Consider the following 18,492-nt stretch of genomic DNA (forward strand, 5'->3'; position numbering starts at 1 on the left):
CTCGACAACAACTCGACAGATAGGTATCTGTCGAGGTTTATGAAGTTCAGTTTTTCAGGACTGTTTTTCATTCAATCCGGGATTATGTGTTTGGGTTTTCTTTTCTCACAACCCCAAACATATAAAAAGATTATTTTAAGAGCCTTCAAAGGTGGAACAAGTTGCACAAGTGTTGAGCAAAATTTGTTCAAGAAAATTGTGACAAATCTGTTGTGTTTGTGCACCGTAGGGTTTTGTAACCAAGGAGCTTCTCGATCTTCATCATGTGATGAACTGAAGAACTTTGTAGCCAACAACCTTCTCTAGTTGGTGATTGAAGTCGCGTACTGGATTCACACAATTGGTTAGTCACGTACTAAGAGCCGTGCATTACAAAGAGAGGTTGTCACTATAGAACAAGTCCAACTGGGTATTGGGGTAAGGGTTCAACTGTAAGTTGGTATAAGGTACTGAGATTCCTTTACTTGTAACCGCTTGTTGTGATAATAATGGATTCTCGGGAGTGGTGACCTTAAAATCACCCAATGGGGTTTTTTCCGTGTTGGTTTTTCCCATTCGTAAACAAATCACTATGTCAATTTATTTTCCGCTGCATACTTAGTTTAATTAGTGATTTATTTGTGCTACCACGCACTTTGCATGTTAATTTGATTAATTAATAAACTTTGCTAATTAATCAATTAATTTATCACAATGGGTCAATTCGTTTTTGGCCTATCACTTATTCTATTTATATCTTAAAAAAAAGAACTAAAATAAGTGGCGCCTTCAATAATTTCCCCAAAAAAAAAAAAAAAAAAAAAACTTGAATCAAGACGTCAAATGATAGTGCCCATAGACAATAGTAGTAATTTTTATTAGGAGGATTATAATATTAATGGGTATTAACAGCAGTTTGATGTGCCTAATTGGAAATACAATATGCATTAACAGAAAGTTACCAAAAGCAGAATAGGTTCGATCAAGATCCAAAACACCAATTTCGATTTTTAGAAACGTTTTACCTTGCTAAAGGATTGAGTTCAGTATCGAGATCCATATTGATCATATCAAATGAATCTTTGAGTTCAACCCCATAGCCCTCCATCTTTTGAGATAATTCGGTTGTCAAACTTTCCTTTAGTTCTGTGAGTACCTGATTCATCGTTGGCCTTCTACTGGAAGTTGGAGATACACAAACCACTGCTACTTCAACAGCTTTCCAGACCGAGTTAACATCGAAATCTCCACCCAACCTTGGATCAACAATATTTTGAATGTCCCCTTTAGCAAGCATGAAACTCACCCACTGGCTTATGTGAGTCCTATCTTGGGATCTTCCTATCACAGGTCGATTTGTGATAATCTTTAATAGAACAACTCCAAAGCTGTATACATCACTTTTTTCATTTAACCAGTTCGACTTGTAGTACCTGCAAGTCAACTCATGTTATATTTTCATATTTTTTGCAACATTATTCTTGGGAGTAGGGAAAGTTTGTAATACTACTCTTTTTTCTTTTTTTTGGAGAAAGTTGTAATACTACTCTTGATATTGTTTGTTGTGTAATGTTTTGATATTCATTGAATAAACCTAGTTGAATTATTACACACATATATATATTGAAGACTATTGACTTTTGATTGATCAATCTCTTTATATATGTCGCAATAGCTCTAGAGGTCTTACAATTTACATGTCATTATTCTCATTTATGTTTTTAGTAGATTTTAATTTCTATTTTGTATTTAAACCATCCATTAATATCTTGCCATTCCATATTTTCTATCAAAAGTAGAATATAAAATCCTATACAAACTAAATTATAACAAATACCTATTAATGGTTACCATAATGTGGCTCTACTACTGATTTCATGATGATTGCCTTTTATGATAAAAAAACTTTACCAACACAGCTAACTAGAACTTACAACTAAATAACAAAAATACTCACTCAGGGTCCAGGTATCCAGGGGTGCCAACAACATTTGTTGACACATGTGTTCCGCTATCAGTTTGGAAAATCTTTGATAGACCAAAATCACCTAGTTTGGCATTGAACTTTTCATTCAACAAAATGTTTGTGGTCTTCACATCCCTATGGATTATGGGTGGCTTACAACCATGATGCAAATACTCCAAACCTGTTTTACAATGCGTTATTCATTATAGAAAAATAATGAAAAGATTAAACATTTTAAAAATATTTATACAAATCATCGTATTGCTAACCTTCAGCTGCATCAATTGCTATTTGAAGTCTTGCTTGCCAACTCAAGATATTTGTATTATGACCTGCATCCGTAAATAATCGCCTTAACCTAGTTGTGTAGTTCAAATAAATTAACCTTGATCGCGTTGTTTAAGAAAATTTTTTGAGGGGAAATTATGTTTATGTTGCTTCAAAATAAAATTTGGCTTAAATTAATAACTTGACCCTTCAACTATTGGCCAAATTCAATTGTTCCCTATACTATTAGTTGAGTCAATTTAGCCTTCCAGTTTTCAAAAATCAAATCAATATGATTGTTGGGTCTCCATGATATCATTATAAGCTAGTTTTAATTGTGACCAAACCTGACAATTGTGCTTCTAAGTCTCTGTTGGCCATGTACTCATAAACGAGCCCCATGTTGGTTCCTTCGTAGCAATACCCGACAAGGGTAGTCAAGTTTTTATGATGAACTCTCACAAGAAGTTTTACCTGCAACTCAAATCATCCTAACTAATTTAGTATAATAATCGATGTATGGAAAGGTGTGTATCGGAGATCAAGAATTCTATGTTATAGTGGCTTGCCTCTGCTTGAAATTGTTGATACCCTTGAACTGATGATGGAGAAAACACCTTTACTGCTACACGAATTCCATCCATGCAGCCATAGTAAACTGTTCCAAATCCACCCTTGCCAAGAATCCTCTCAAAGTTGTTGGTGATTCTTTGGAGATCAGAATATGTCACTTGTCGTTGCATTGACTCCAGTGGCCGATTCTGGACGTTTGGTTCAGTATCAACTAGCGCAACTGCTAAGACCATCAAAAGTATATTAGGCACATATCTTAGGAGAATTGAAGTTTTCTTTGTTTCCAAGAATGTGTATCTTATATTAATTTAATGTCCTAACCTCTAGTCTTATCTTGTTTTTTCCTCCTTGTGAGCCCACAAAAGATAGCCGCTATAGTCAATGACAGGATGAGCAAACCAACAACTGATGCCAGTATTAAAACGACAATATTGTTCTTCGACTTTTTCCTCTCACATGAATTTGATGCACAAAGGTTTGAATTTTCTCCCACACTACCAACAATGAGGTTAATAGCAACAATTGGAAGTGATTAGCAAGGAATATTGTCGTCATATACTTACTCATTCCGTCTTAATTTGTCTCTCATCTATTCCATTTTAAGATGTCCCAAAATATTGTCCTGTTTCTAAAATTAAAAACAATTAATTTACCAATGTTGCTATTATATCCCTACTTTATTTCCAAAATCATTTTTTATAAATTTATAAATTTTTACACTACAAGCAAGACAATAAATGATGTTTTGTTAAAAAAAAATGACAAACAAATTGAGACAGAGAAAGTATAATTTTAGTATATGATAACATTAACCTATACTTTACGTTTTTGTTGAGAAACTATGTACAGACTTAATTTATTTTTGAAAATCAGGGCAAAATAAAATTATGATATTACAGGGTTCATCACTTTTGACAAAAATCATACCTTAACAATAGTGAACCACTCTTCGATCTTTTTATGAGTTCAGCTGGAATAGAACCACTGAGCTGATTTCGTTCTAAGTTTCTGCAAGGGTAAAGTGAATATGATTTTCCCCCGTTTTAACATTGAATAGTATCAGGAGGCAGGGTAACACATCGTAATGGGTGCAATACTGCAATTACACCCACCGAAATTTGGAAAAAAAAAAATGTAAAAGTTTTTGTACTTTTTTATAATCACACATTTACACCCACTGAAAAAAAAAAAAGTTATATGGTCAATTATGAGAACCCTTCTGAAAAATTAGGTAGTACTGTAAAAATATACCATTCTAGATATAATCCTAATTCCTAAATCAAATATTATTTTACAAAGTGATCTCAAAAGATAAAACCTATTACTCAACTTTTCTCCTTTCCCATGCAACGCTACAATTTGTCAATTTGGCCAAACAAAAATATGAAAGGGGAAAAAAAGAAAAGAAAAGAGAAGAATAAGAAGAAGATGAAGAAAGGAAAAAAAAATGATAGAGATGAAAAACGAAAGAAAAGAAAAGGAAACTAGCGTAAGGAAACTAGTGTAAGGCAGAATATATATTGACTTTAATTTTTGTTTTTTACTAGATATTTTATACTTTATGAATCCTTACTACTCACTCCGTCCCACTTTGTTTGTCCATTATTTCATTTTAGAATGTCCTAAAATATTTTCCTGTTTCTAAAAATAAAAGTCATTAATTTACTAATGTTCCTACTATACTCCTATTTTATTAATAATTCAATTTTTTGATAAATTTATTTAAGGGTAGTTTTGGAAACTTATATATTTTTAAAAGGTAGACAAGACAATAAATGATATTCCCTTAAAAAATTTGACTTTTCAAACAGGACAAACAAAGTGGGACGGAATGAGTAATTTTCTAGAATATGAAGTTATTCTTTAAGTTTTGAAATAGTTTAATTAAAATTGAATCCTTATATAGTAGGATATTTCCTAATACTTGTTTAAGAATAAAATTATTCAGAGAAAAATTATGTTAAAGTTCACTTCAAAATTCTTACTGCAAATTCTAAATTATATGATAAAAGAGCTAGCTTTTTAATTTAATTGGCACTTCCATTGACATGAAGTGTTTGAAGTTTAAGAGGAGGAGCGGTCCGAGCTATAAGGTTAACACATATTAATGTATGTTTGTTTCTCAAATAATAATAATAATAATAATAATAATAGAATTTTGTGTTACTATCCAAATGAAGAATATAAAGTTAGGGGAGCAAATCTACAAAAGGAGAAGGGATCTCATATACCATGCACATGAGACATTTGTCTCATTGACAAAGGGTGTATGTACCTGGCGCATACAAAAGTTTTGCCTACAAAAGGATACCCGTTAACCTCATTACCACTACTTTCCAAAAAAATTAAAATTGAAGTTTTTCACGTCAATTCAATTATGCTTATTTTAATGAGTATGAAATTGGTTGGTTCATAGTATAAAAATAATAAAACAATATAAAACCCATATATTTATTTATTTATCTATTTTAAGAGTTTGTACTCAGTTCAAAACAACTCCTAGGTCTGCCACTTATACCATCAATTAAAGTAACTTACAAGACCCTCAAATACTTTAACTGAGAAAAAGAATATAGTAATGATCCTGTTAAGCTGTTGTCTGATAGATCCCTGAAATAGGAAAATCAGTTACACTTATTATTAGTTATCAACAAGTTCGGTTGAAATTGAACCACAGAGTTGGCTTCGTTTTAAATTTCTGCAAGGATAGTGAATGTGATTTTTCTAATTTTTAACCAAGAAACTTGTAGAATTAGAGTAAAAATCCAAATAACTTACAAGACCTCCAAATATTGCAATTGTGACAAAAATTCAGGCACTAATCCGGTTAAGCTATTGTTTGATAAATCCCTGAAATAAGAAAATAATTTATAATTAAGATTGGATGTCCTAAATAACTGCGACCTGATTTGGCAATAATACTTACAAATATTGTAACATTACGAGAGTTGATATGTCAGCAGAAATTGCTCCAGTCAATTCACTTGAGGACAAATTCCTAATTACAAATACATTTTACAATAAGCTAGTTAGAAGATACTTCAAAGCATGTTTGAAAGCCAAAAATCTTATCTGAAGGCCTTAACTTACAAGGATATTACTCTTGGGGCATTATAACCATCATAGCTACAATTTAGACCTTCCCACAAGTATGCTTGTGGGGCGCACGGATCTCCTTGCCAGTTTCTCTTTACTCCATAAGTTGACTTGATCTTTGTTATAGCACCAACTAATATTTTCAAATTGATGATCCAAGTAAGTAAAATTCTATAGCAATTTTGCAAACAAGGATAATGAAATGCATAGTGATATACATACCATCTTCTTGGTCAGTTTCTGATTGCAAGAGATTTTTCACTGAATATACCTCAATTGCATTGATGATGGGTGGAAGTGTTGAATTTTCAGTTTTCACGAGTGAAAAAAAATATTTTCCTCCAGTACTAATCAATGCATCCGTGCTATACATAATGAATGTCCACAAATACTCTGGAACATAAGGTCCATACCAGTGCTTCCCATTTAGTGTAACGTTGAATGATCTGGACTGGTTGGCTTTTAGCTTTACAACTTCGGCAAAGTGCATGTAGATATAATATTTTGAAGTTGCATCCTCTGGCTCCCAGTAAAAGTTCAAGGAAGCACTATCATTAATTGGTGTGGCAGCAGTACTCATGACAACAGATGGTGGCCGAGAAGGATTGGAACTTCGGGATTCAATGGTAAGCGAGGTACTAAGACCTGTCCACTCTTCGTAATTATAGGGCCACCAAATGCGATCATAAACATCGTATTTATACCTAAGTAAAACAATATATTGAGCATACTCCAGGAACTAATTGAATTTATATTCTGTTCAAAGAGATGTAAACTTTGCGAGTAGCTTGAGATCTATAGAAGTAATTATTGAATATTAAATGGAAAATATATAAAAATATGAGAGGAGAAAAACAAAGGACGGAAAAGAATCAATGGGCTTGAGAGCCTATGATGTAATTCAGAACTCGAAACATTGATTTCTAAAATGACTCGTACCATTTTTCTTTTTCCTTTTTTTTTTTTTTTTTGGTCACCGGTGTAGGATCTTTTGGAATTCAGCACTAAATTGGATTTCTTGATGAGATCTTGGAGGGTTTTATAGAAGGTTTAAAGTTTAAGGATTTTGGTAATAAAAAATTGAATCTTGAATATGTTTGAAGGTTGTTTGGAATTAAAATAATGAATAAAATATAAAATTAGGGTCTATTTAGATATCGCTTATTTGATGAAAATTGAAAACTTATTGCTGAAAACACTGTAGCAAAATAATTTTTAAAAGTCTGAATAGTGCTGTAAGACCCAAAAATATATCAGTATGTACGTTTTGCTAAGTTTGGTGGTTCTATGAACAGTGCATTTGGAGCCCAAAAAAAACGCCAAACACAGTTGAAATATAATTTCAACTATTGGCAAACGCACACTTAAAGAAAAAAGAAAAAGAAAAAGATAAAACATTAGGCAATTATACTTAGCTTATCCTAACAATCACAGTTAGGTTGATGAAGACAATCATACCCTCAGGTTAAAATAAATGTCATGAATTTTGTTAAATTAATCTCATTATTATTGGCCGATATATAGGCTATTAGGAAATCCTTTCGTAGAAAGACTAAATTCCTAAATAATCATCCCTAAGGAAATTAGGAATACTAAAGAACCACTAAACCAAAGAGGAATAAGACTGAAAGCACAAAATATGAGTCATGGGCGTTTAGTAAAACTAAGAACAGCCCATTCTTGAAATTATGAAATTCCAAATTGTCCCTATTATGGTAAAAGTCTATTAAAATTGATCCTGCAGCCAAAAAAAAAATTATATATATATATATACACAGACAATAAAATAAGACTCAATTTTACTTTAAACTGACTGATCAGGATCTCTCCATCATCCAAAACATCTCACATTAATAATTGAGCACTAGAAACACTGCTTCTTATAAATCTTTAAAGGGGGCTACTCATTACATTCCCCATCATCTCACCACTGCTTCGAAAATCTCAACACTAGAAAGAAAGAAGAGTGATGGCGCTCATGAACCTCATAATTGATATGTTGAAACTCATCAACCGTTCAAGAAGGAAAATTCTAGTATCACATAATTGTACACAATTTTGGTCATAACTCGCCATATGGCTAGTTGTGAGACACCTCTACTACTCACAACTCGTCATGTGGCGAGTTGTGGCCAAAATTATGTACAATTATGCGGTCCTAGCATTGCTCGTTCAATAATAGTGCCCACCACCTCTTGCTAAAGCAATTTGATTATAAAATACATCTTCAATTTCTTCCTTTATGTTATGGTTTGATGGCAATCAAAGAATAGATTATATCGTGTGTTTTAGTTACCTCAAACTTGTAAAGTTTCTGATAGTTGAATAAGAAATCTAAGATTTAATCTTTGCCTACATACAAAACCGATTGGTGTCTTGATCTAATGATAAAGAGTACAATTATCAGAAGCAGACACTATAAATTGAAACTCTATAAATAATTTTTGACATTAAGAGCAACTGCATCAGTAAGTGTAAAAATTTCCTTCTATTTTATACTAAAAGCCTACTTTTTCTATTTTACACAATCAATTTGTAAAAACACCCGCATTAGATTATCTATAATACACCATCCTTTATTAAAATAATACTTTTTCACTTTTTTTTTTAATTATTTCCCTTACACATACACGGCCCCACCGCCTTATCAAACACCACTTCTTTGAACACTCTCTCTCTTTCCTTTTCTCCTTCTTCTTTCTACTTTCTTCTTTCTTCTTCTCCTTCTTTCTTCTTCTACGGTTTTTCTTCTTTAGCATCTTCTTTTTTTCTTCTTTCTTCTTTTGCTATTCTTTCTTTCTTTCTTATTCTTCTTCTTCATTTCTAAAAAAAAAAAAAAAAAAAATTCTCTTTCTCCCCCTCTCTTTCTCTATCAAATTGGTGCTCTCTTCAAATCTAAAAAAAATCTCTCTACCAAGCCTCCATGGCTCAATACACTCACACACACTCTCTCTCTCATGGCGGTGGCAAGCTTGGATATTAAGTTGATTTGTATTTTGCCAAATGGGCTTTCTATTGTGTTTTATTTTGAGTTGATTTTTCTTTGAGTTGATTGTAAGTTGGGTTTGTGATGATTTTCATTAATTTTGGGTTGATTGTGTTTTGATTAAATTGATGTTGTAATGGGTTGGTTGTGGTGGTGGTGGTGGTTGTTGGTTATTTGTGATGATGGATGGATGTTGGTGTTCGGCTTCGACTTCTTCTTCTTCTTCTTCTTTTTCTTGGCATTGAAGAGTGGGTGAGAGAGCGTCTGACAAGGCAAAGGAGAGGAGAGAGAAAAAATAATCATATACAAAGCTACAGTAACCGTGCATATATGCATGGTTATTGTAGCAATTTTGCATATAAACAGTGTTTTAGACAGACTGATGTGGGTAGTTTTTGAAAAAAAATGTGTAAAATTTGCAACTTTTTCTATTTTGCACGGATTGGTGCTATTACTCTAACCATGTCACTAATGCCTATGTCTGATGGTACATAAGCATTCGCACTTATTGATGTAGTACAACTAGAAAAATTAACAATGAAAAAGTAAAGGACAAGACATTGGAGTCAGTACCTAGACTTGCTTAAAGTCAGCACCGAGGGAAAGAAAATGACTAGGATTTGGCACCTATAATTGGCTAGATTTGTCACCTATGGTTGATTGGAGTACAACATTTAGCTTTTATAGGAATACTAAATTAAACAGTCTAAACTCTAATTCTAAGTGGCATAGAAAACTAGAATTGCCTTGTTAAAAATATACTTTAGATAAAATATTAAAAACCATAATTAAATACTAGGGCTTACAATTGACTTGCAAAATTAATTAAAATAAATATTGTTTTGACTTTCTTACCTTTGTTATTTTCTTCACAATCTTGTATGAACCGACATTATGTGTGTAAATTTCAAGTTTAAATTATGCATAAAAGATAAGTTTATATATGTAAAATCAATAGCTAGGTCATTAATTAAATGTTTAAATTTCAAATTTTTATAGTCTAAAGTTATTCATAAAATAATTAAGTTTATGGATCGAATAATAAATAACATCTGATTGACACCAAATTTGACATGTGTGTAAAAAAACATAAATAACATGCAATCTAATAATTAAATTTTCAAAATAAATCCAATTGTTAAATTTTTAATTAGAGTTGTAGCCATTAACTACAACCAAGTTTGTAGTCAAGCTGTGTCCCTTTTTATTTTTTCCTCAAATGGTCGTAATATAAGATTCAATTTTTGGTGTTTATTATATTTCTTATTTAATTTTTAGAATATGATTTAATTTTTCTATTTTTAGAGTTTTTTTTTTTTTTTTTTTTTTTTTTTTTTGAGAAGAAGAGATTTTTTTTCTAAGATTATGTGGGTAAATATTGAGTTTTTATATTATAAGGTATAAACTATGATCTACTTAAGAATATTTTTTTGATGTTTTTTTTTTTTTTTTTGAGTTTTTAATCCAAATTAGGATTTCTCTATTTTTTCCGTGTTCACTTAAGATTTCTTTCAGGTTTTTCTAAATAAATTGAAAGTGGTAATCCGCTAGGCATCAAGTTATTTCATTGATAAAATTTTAAATATTTTTCTTCTTTTCTGTGATTCAAGATGTGTCTTTTGTTTTATGAGAGAAATCAAGTTTTCCACGAAGTGAAATTTTGAGGTGATTTAGTTTAGATAAAGTTTTCCACGAATAAATTTAAAAATAAACACATTTTTATCATAAAAATATACATAATTAATTGAACTATTAAAAAAAATAAACGTAATTAGATACCTGTTAAAATTTTTGTCTAAGTTTAATACAACTTATGACCATTTTTATTATATTTTTTAATAAAACAGAATATGTGAAAACTTTGAATTAGCCCACAATGACTAACCTGTATGGTGAATTGCTTTCGGAACCAACATCCACGCGCCAAAAGCGTTCTAGTGATCCATCTGTTGTCACATACGACGAATTGGGCAGTGGCCTTAACTCTATTGCAGATATAAACGGTGTCCCACGTTGCGTGTTTACAAGACAAAGTTGTATATAATTTAGAGGTGGTACATGTATCAGCTCCTTAACGAAAGCATTGGATACATTCGTTATTTTGATGGTATTCCACATATTTGCTCCTAGATGAACATCAAATTCTGGTAACTTACTTTCTCCGTCATAATTTCCATAGAAGAAAGTTGCTCGGATCAGATACTTGGTGCCTTGCGTAATCCTTATGCTGTAACAGTTTCGGATTCCTTCAGGAAAGCTTCTGAGACTCCATACTTGTCGTTGAAGATCAACTTTAAATTCAGTTGATATCTGCCTATTTATGCCAGAGTCTATGAATCCCGCGTCAGAAATGTAATCTACGCCTGTGCTCCACTCTGTATAGCTCGAATTTTCTGGCAACCCACAATCTATGCTTATGAAGTCTGTGACAGAGAAATAACAATATCTTAGCCATAGCCATAACCTAAACCAATAAAATTGCAAGGTTTAGATTATCATACCTGATTGATCCTGAGCATGAACCAGAAGAATAAGAGCCAATCCACCAAACAATTCAGAGATGAAACGTTTGAACCTCCCCATCACCATCTAAATTCCTTGTTAGCTATTCCAATAAAGCCATGTTTTCTGCCATCTTATACTATGCATAAGTCTAGTCTTCCAGTCATTGAGAAAAAAAGTAACACGCATAGGTTAAGGTCCAAGAAAATACTGAAGTTTGAATTCTTGACTATAGACGGGAAAATAAGAATCCTTACACCAATGGGAGAAGAAGTAAATATCTCCCTTTGAGAACTAGTGAAAGTGACAAATGATGTTTTAACCCAAAAAAAAATTGACAAATGTGAATTGTGAATTGTCAAGGCAAAAAAATTCGTGTAGAGTGTCATGCTCATTAATTATGTATGTGAATATTTTGTAGTAGTGCTATATGTTTTAGTTCATTTTATTTTGCACTACATGTTGCATACTTGTTAATTTTTATAATTATTCGTTCACGTTAATTGAAAATTTTGTTCCTTTCAAAACCCTTCCCCATTTTTCTTTTCTACAAGAATGTTTATCAATTTAAATATGTTAAAGATAATAAATTTTATTAGTTTATTATGTAATAGAACAAAAAGTCCAATTACATTTTCAGTTCACGTAGGGTTAATACTAGTCTCTATAGCCTCTATTTATGCTATGTTATAAGTTCATTGTATATAGTACTTGATCATACACTAAAGGTGTAACCTCTAAGGCTTTATAACTTAAACAGTTAGATATCAGCAATTAATCATTTTGAGCCACATAATTCTTGGTCTTCATTTTCCCTTTCTCTTTTATTCTCAACAAAATAAATCTCATTTTAGTGAAGATAGTGGTTGAGGGGGTGGCTGGGGGCAATGTCCCGGCCCCTAGATTTTCAAAAATTCCTCTCTCATCTCTTTTTTTTTTCCCCTTAAAAAAGTAAAAATTTATATATAAAATTTAATTAATAACCACCTCTAGATTTTATAAAATTTATACTACATTTTCATTGAATCTTACATCCCCCCTTTTAAATTTTTATTTAGTATTTAAAAATTAAATAAACTCCATAGGTTGCACATTCGCCTAAAAAGATTTTGAATACACTTTGATTAAATGAATTACTTATGACATATGAGTAATTAGAGGGAAAAATAAATAAATTTATATAATTGATTAATGTATCATTTGTTCCTCTTATTACTCTTATATAATACGCAGCTCATTCAACTAACGTATACTAAGTATATATTTTCCTAGAAATAGAAAAATAAATCTCTTTAATAGAATTAATTCATCTTTTTTCTTTTCAAAAACAAATTTTCAACCAAACAAACCAATAAAAATAAGCTTCCTTCAAGGTACAATTTGGCTAGTTGTCTTGATATCTTTTTCATCCATATCGATAAACATCCTCCGTAGATCCTTTTACACTGTATATATAATATTTAACATTTGAAATTTATTTTAAAATCGTTCTTATTATTATACTTTTAAATTTTTGAAAAATATGTTAGAATTATAGTTAAATAATTAAATTCATAATTTCCTAAAGGTTTAAATTTTGGACAATCGGTAATTTATTGTAGTAATCCCTGTCCCTACTCTACCTCTTATTTAAAAATGTTGAAATTTTCTTCCATTATATAGTGATAAAATATTTTGAAAAGATAGAAACTAAACTAACACATTTTAAGATATAAGGAAAAACTGTGCAATTTAACAAAATATATCTAATAATTGCATCACAAAAACTATTTTGTATGCTAAAGTTTTTTGAAGACCAAAATATTAGGAATTTAAAAACGAAGTTCTAGTGAAAATAATCCTATAAATTTTGATTGATACTAATATTAATAAATCACAATTCTTAAGTCCCTTATATTAAGATTCGAATTACTGTTTGTATGGTAAATTTAGTAATTATATAGTCACCAATAGTTATGGAGTTAGAAATGTTTTTCAGGGTTCAAGTTAAGTATTTTCTTTCCTTAATTTATTGTGTAATTAGTATTTAAATTATGTTAATCACACTTAATATTCTTTAAAAATTTTACACCAGGCATTTTATATTAAATAAATTAAACATAACACATTAGCGTATAATAACTGTTCTTCTCAAAAAAAAAAAAAAAAAAAAAGGTATGATAATAGTTTTAGAAAAAAAATCTTTATACATATCAATTAACTTTGGATCAATTAAAGAATAAACACTTTTATTTTTCTTAACATATAAAATGTATTTCAAAAGGAATATTTTAATATCAATGCTCAATTAAAATAGTTTTTTTTAATACAAAACAGAACATGTCCTAGACTTTTAATCATAAAAATCATGGTATCTTTTCATGTAATGGAAAAATAAAAAGAAATTGTTTTTGGAAGAGGAAAAAGTTTTTACTAAAGAGATTTACTTGTATATACTTTAAACATAATCTTTAAATGCTCTTAGAGTTAATGAACTTTATATGACAAGAAAATTATATATTAAAAGAAATCAATATTTAAAATAAACGTTAATACAATTTCTAAAAAAAAATTGAAGGAAGCAGTCAAGTAAAATTTCTTCAACAAGTTAAAACTTTCCTTATTAAAATGGTGGGGGAGTGGAAAGTTTTGAAAACGTGAGAGCGGGGTTAGTATGCCAGAATAAACTAAGAAAATTATATTGCATAATTCGCATGTACTTTTTCCTCCTCTCTCACTATCAATCCCAACAATACTTTACCGAATTCAATCTAGCCAAGGGCCAAGGCTGTGAAATTTCAAAATCCAACAAACCCAAGCATTCCCATTTACCAAAAAATTACACTTTCAAGATAACATCTTACTATGGGACCATACTAACTTACGTACAATGGGTAGATGCGCCCTGTCAAACCACATGTCACACAACCAACAACTCTTTTTATCTAGTAAATCTTTTATCTAGCGACACGCTCTTTCATAAATCAGTGTTAGCCATCATCCCCAATCGTTGTTGATGCCCACCTAGCATTTCACGTTGAGCAAAGTGTTCTTCACATTCTAAAGCCTCCTTCAGTTTGAGAAGGATGTTAAGGGACTGTTTAGATTTATTGTTTCTATCGCTCATAACTCTGTTTTCATTACCTATAACTCAAAAATAGTAGAACTCGTAATTGCGAAATCTGTTTAGTTTTTGTTTCTATCACTCAATTCTCTATTTTTTAGTGATGAGTTATGGAAACTGAAAACACATTTTAAGTATTTTCAATTTTCAAAACTCAGTTTTCAATGGCATTTTCGTAATTAAACACATACGGAGGGACCTATTGTCAAAACAACAGCCGCAACTTTAGACCTTTTTTTTTTTGTTATTCACTGGGTTTGGTGAGTTTTCCTTTCACACTGGTCTTCTTCATCACACTGGTCTTTTTCTTCTTTTCTTTCCCCTTTCACACTGGGTTTGCCGTGGGTCTTCTTCATCTTCTTTTTTTCTTTTTCTTTTTCTTTTTTTATTTTCCCTTTCACATTGGTTTTCTTCTTCTTCTTCTTTTCTTTTCCCTTTCACACTGGTCTTCTTTTTTTTTTTTCTTTTCCCTTTCACGCTGGGTCTACCATGGGTCTTCTTCATCTTTTTTTTTTTTTTTTTTTTCCCTTCTTTTCTTTCCTTTTCACATTGGGTTTTTGGATTTGGTTGCATTTTTTTTCTTTTTTTTCCATTCCTTTTCACTAGGTTTCTGGGTTCTCTTCTTTTTTCTTTTCGTTTTTTCTTTGTTTTCACCTTTCTCATCTCAAACCCATAAAAAAAAATCAAAAATTAGGGCAACGAATTGGTTGTTGTGGGTTTGTGAATTTTCTAGGTGCAAGGATGCTAATGAATTTTTTGGGTTTGTGCTTCAAGCTCATAACCGAAGTGGTCGATGTGGGTATTGGGGGTTGAAGGAAAAAAAAAAAAAAAAAGAATGCTTGGGTTGAAGTCTCTGGTTTTGGGAGAGTATTGGGGGTTGAATTGAAAAGGAAATGAACAATGAGTGATATGAAACGATGAAATGGTGTAAGGCGGGTAGGCTAACAAGAATGCTTGATATGGTGCTCAGGTATGGTCCCACAAAAAGTAGAAAAAATTGAGTGACGAGAAGCTGAAAACATGTGCCAAACGGGTGGGTTGGGGAAATTGGCGTATTTTAAGTGATGAGTGATGAGTGATAAGTGATGAGTGATGGAAAAAAAAAAAAAAAAAAAAAAAAAACAAACAAACAGGGCCTAAGATACTATGACCCAGGTATTGAACCTCAAAATTCATTGTAGGTCCATGCACCCATGTACTTGTTTCCCAATGAACTGAGTCTTGATCCTATTTGTAGGGTCTATTTAGGATCCGCTTATTTTACTGAAACTGAAATTTTTTGTTGTTGAAATTACTGTAGATAAAAATAAAAGTTAGCTGAAATAGTACAGTAGAACTCATAAATAATACCAAAAAGTACAGTAGGGCCCATGAATATAGTAACAAAAATAAACTAAATGGTAAAATAAGTTGGCAAAAATAATTTTTGCTAAACACACACGTAGTGTAATAACTAAAACCCTAGGGTTATTCTAGGATTAGTGGCTACATATATCCTGCATGTTAGGTTCCGAATAGTATTACCAACAATATTATCAATTTAAAATAGCAATCACATACAAGACACAAATATTTACGCGGAAAACCCTTTTCTCTTTGAAGAGAAAAACTAACAAACTCCAAATAATTTCACTATTATCAAATTAATTACAATAATTCTTGTGTATGTCTTACAACTAAAGAAAAATCTCTCTAGTTTTCCTTTGCACTCACACATACTAATTATCTCCCTCAAAGATGGCAACACTTTGCTCTCTCCTCCCTATTTTTCTTCTCCATGCACAGCTCTTTCTCTTGGCTATCTACTTTCTCTAAGTGGCTCCCTCTTGGCTGCTCCTTCAATTCTCTTTGTGTGGCTCACCTTTTTCTCTGTTTTCTTCAACATGCGGCGCACTCTTTCTTATTCTTCCGAAATACACGCACACCTCCTACAACTTCTAATCCTTATTAAACAAGGATTCTCACAAGTAATAATTATTGAACACAACTCCTACTCAAACACGAATTGGAACTCATGTCAGTCATGTGGTCTCTTGCCACAAAATCGGGCCGGACCCACAACAATCCTGTCCCGCCATTAGGTTCTATTTTAATGCAAAATTCTTATAGTAAAAATGTAGCAGTTGAGGGCTTTTCAATATGAATGATGATCTTAGTACGAATAACATATAGGAATTAAATTTTTGGAAAAAATTAATTTGGAAAATTTTTGTTATGTGATTTTCTATGAATGTTACCCAATAAGATCAAGTATTTACTCAAATTGAGTGTTTGGAATTTCATACATGGATGCTGAAGAAGATCAATCCCAATGAAGCAAAAACATAAATTCTTTTTTTTTTTTCTTATTAATCCTGTAACATTATTATTGCTAAATTATTAATTATTCTCTAAAAAGTTCAAAATATTAGGAATTGGTGAATTTAATTATTTAACTAAAATTTTAAAAAGTATGTATGTATAATGATGATATCATATGATTACCCAATATTCCTTTGGTTTATATTTATTTTTTCCTATTGTCATTTCTACTCAAATTTTGTATCATGTGTCAAATTAGAAATTTTAAACCTAGTCTAATTTATGTAAAGTGTTTCTCTATCAAAATTAAAACTACCTCCATGTCAAAGCCATTTGAACTACATTAAAAAATTCTTTAAGAATTTCGAAACTCATGACTCAAGTACAAATCTTCATTAAATATTTTATTGATAATAATATGTTTTTTAAGAAACAAATTGTGTTTTAATAATTGGATCTAAAATAATATTAACAAATGTCAAAAATTATCAAATTTAATGATTAAACACAAAAATTAAATAATTTCAAATACTATTAAAAAAATACTTAATAGTTATGTAGTAATAATATTTGTAAATATATATATATGATGAGTGATTACAGATTGAATATTTCTCTTCAACACACTAACACGTATGCACATATTACAATCATGTAATAATAATGCTTCTAATTTTTGTTATGATTTCTCAAGTCATCTCTTACTTTATTTTGTGTCGAGAAATGCTAGGGACACACACTATTGCATAACTTTGTAAACATCAATTTTGTGTCAAGGTATACATAATTTATTGCAAGTTTTTGTCCGAAAGAGTGCTTGTAGAGTTTAACTGATCTGAAATTATTAATTATATATCTATTATGGATCAAGCTATACATAATTTGTGCCTTATTCTATTAATGTGGGGACAGCTAGTGTTCTTATTTGAAATCATCCAAGTGCACATTGGCTGTGTCTTTGAATGTTATTCATTTATCTATAAACAGCTGTGTCTTTGAATCATTTGAATGTGATAAAAAGGCACTTCCTGCAATGTTATTATACCCTTTAAACCAGGTCTATTTTCCCCATTTGGTCATTTTCTCTTGGAAGTTTCTAATCTTTTGCTGGGTCTTCGTTCCTGGTCAGTTGCTCATGTGATCAAGGATGGAATAATTAGCCAGAGCAATTGCTGACAATGTAAAGGATTTCATAGATAGATACTGTAATTTGGCTTGAAGTGTTACCTTTGTTTTCCTTTCCCTTACTGACAAATGATGTCTTACAGTATAAATCAATAATACTATAAATCAATAACCATGTATTTCGTGCCAAATTTGATTGTAAATTTCTTCAGTCATTTTTCCCTATATATATGTGGTTTCTAATTGTAAGAGATGAGTGTGAGATAGTGTGAAGACTCAAGCTTCAAAGGATGAATAAGTGGTTTTCGCGAGTGCCTCGCGAGAAGCTTACCTGCAAAAGAGCCACATGCAGAGCAGATGACTAGAAGATGAAGAGTTATGCCAGGCTGGAGATTTTTACGAGTGTCTTATGGGTAAGGCCAACCTGCGAAGGACTTGCAAAACTCCCTGTTTGGAGAAAAGTGAGATTTTGCTTTACCAAGTCTTTATCCACACTATATATACCCTCATTACCCACAAATTGTAAGAAGTATTTTTCAAAAAGAAAACCCTAGAAAATACACTTGAGAGTTAGAGATTGTTATACCCACAATC

The 18,492-nt window shown here is 31.2% G+C and overlaps 1 protein-coding gene across 1 annotated transcript; it reads right to left on the minus strand.

Moving 5' to 3' along the window:
• Positions 1-1,000: 1,000 nt before the first annotated feature.
• LOC115989155 (LRR receptor-like serine/threonine-protein kinase IOS1) lies at positions 1,001-11,456 on the minus strand. Its single transcript, XM_031112815.1, has 13 exons — positions 11,369-11,456; positions 10,753-11,290; positions 6,104-6,585; positions 5,876-6,014; positions 5,712-5,783; positions 5,564-5,635; positions 3,713-3,793; positions 3,107-3,279; positions 2,782-3,005; positions 2,560-2,686; positions 2,215-2,277; positions 1,937-2,126; positions 1,001-1,412 (listed from the first exon to the last, which is right to left on the minus strand). Exons 1-13 carry the CDS (start codon positions 11,454-11,456, stop codon positions 1,001-1,003), a joined length of 2,661 nt encoding a protein of 886 aa, XP_030968675.1.
• Between the last annotated feature and the right edge of the window lie 7,036 nt (positions 11,457-18,492).

The sequence above is a fragment of the Quercus lobata genome, chromosome 5, assembly GCF_001633185.2.
Source record: "Quercus lobata isolate SW786 chromosome 5, ValleyOak3.0 Primary Assembly, whole genome shotgun sequence".
NCBI classification, from domain to species: Eukaryota; Viridiplantae; Streptophyta; class Magnoliopsida; order Fagales; family Fagaceae; genus Quercus; species Quercus lobata.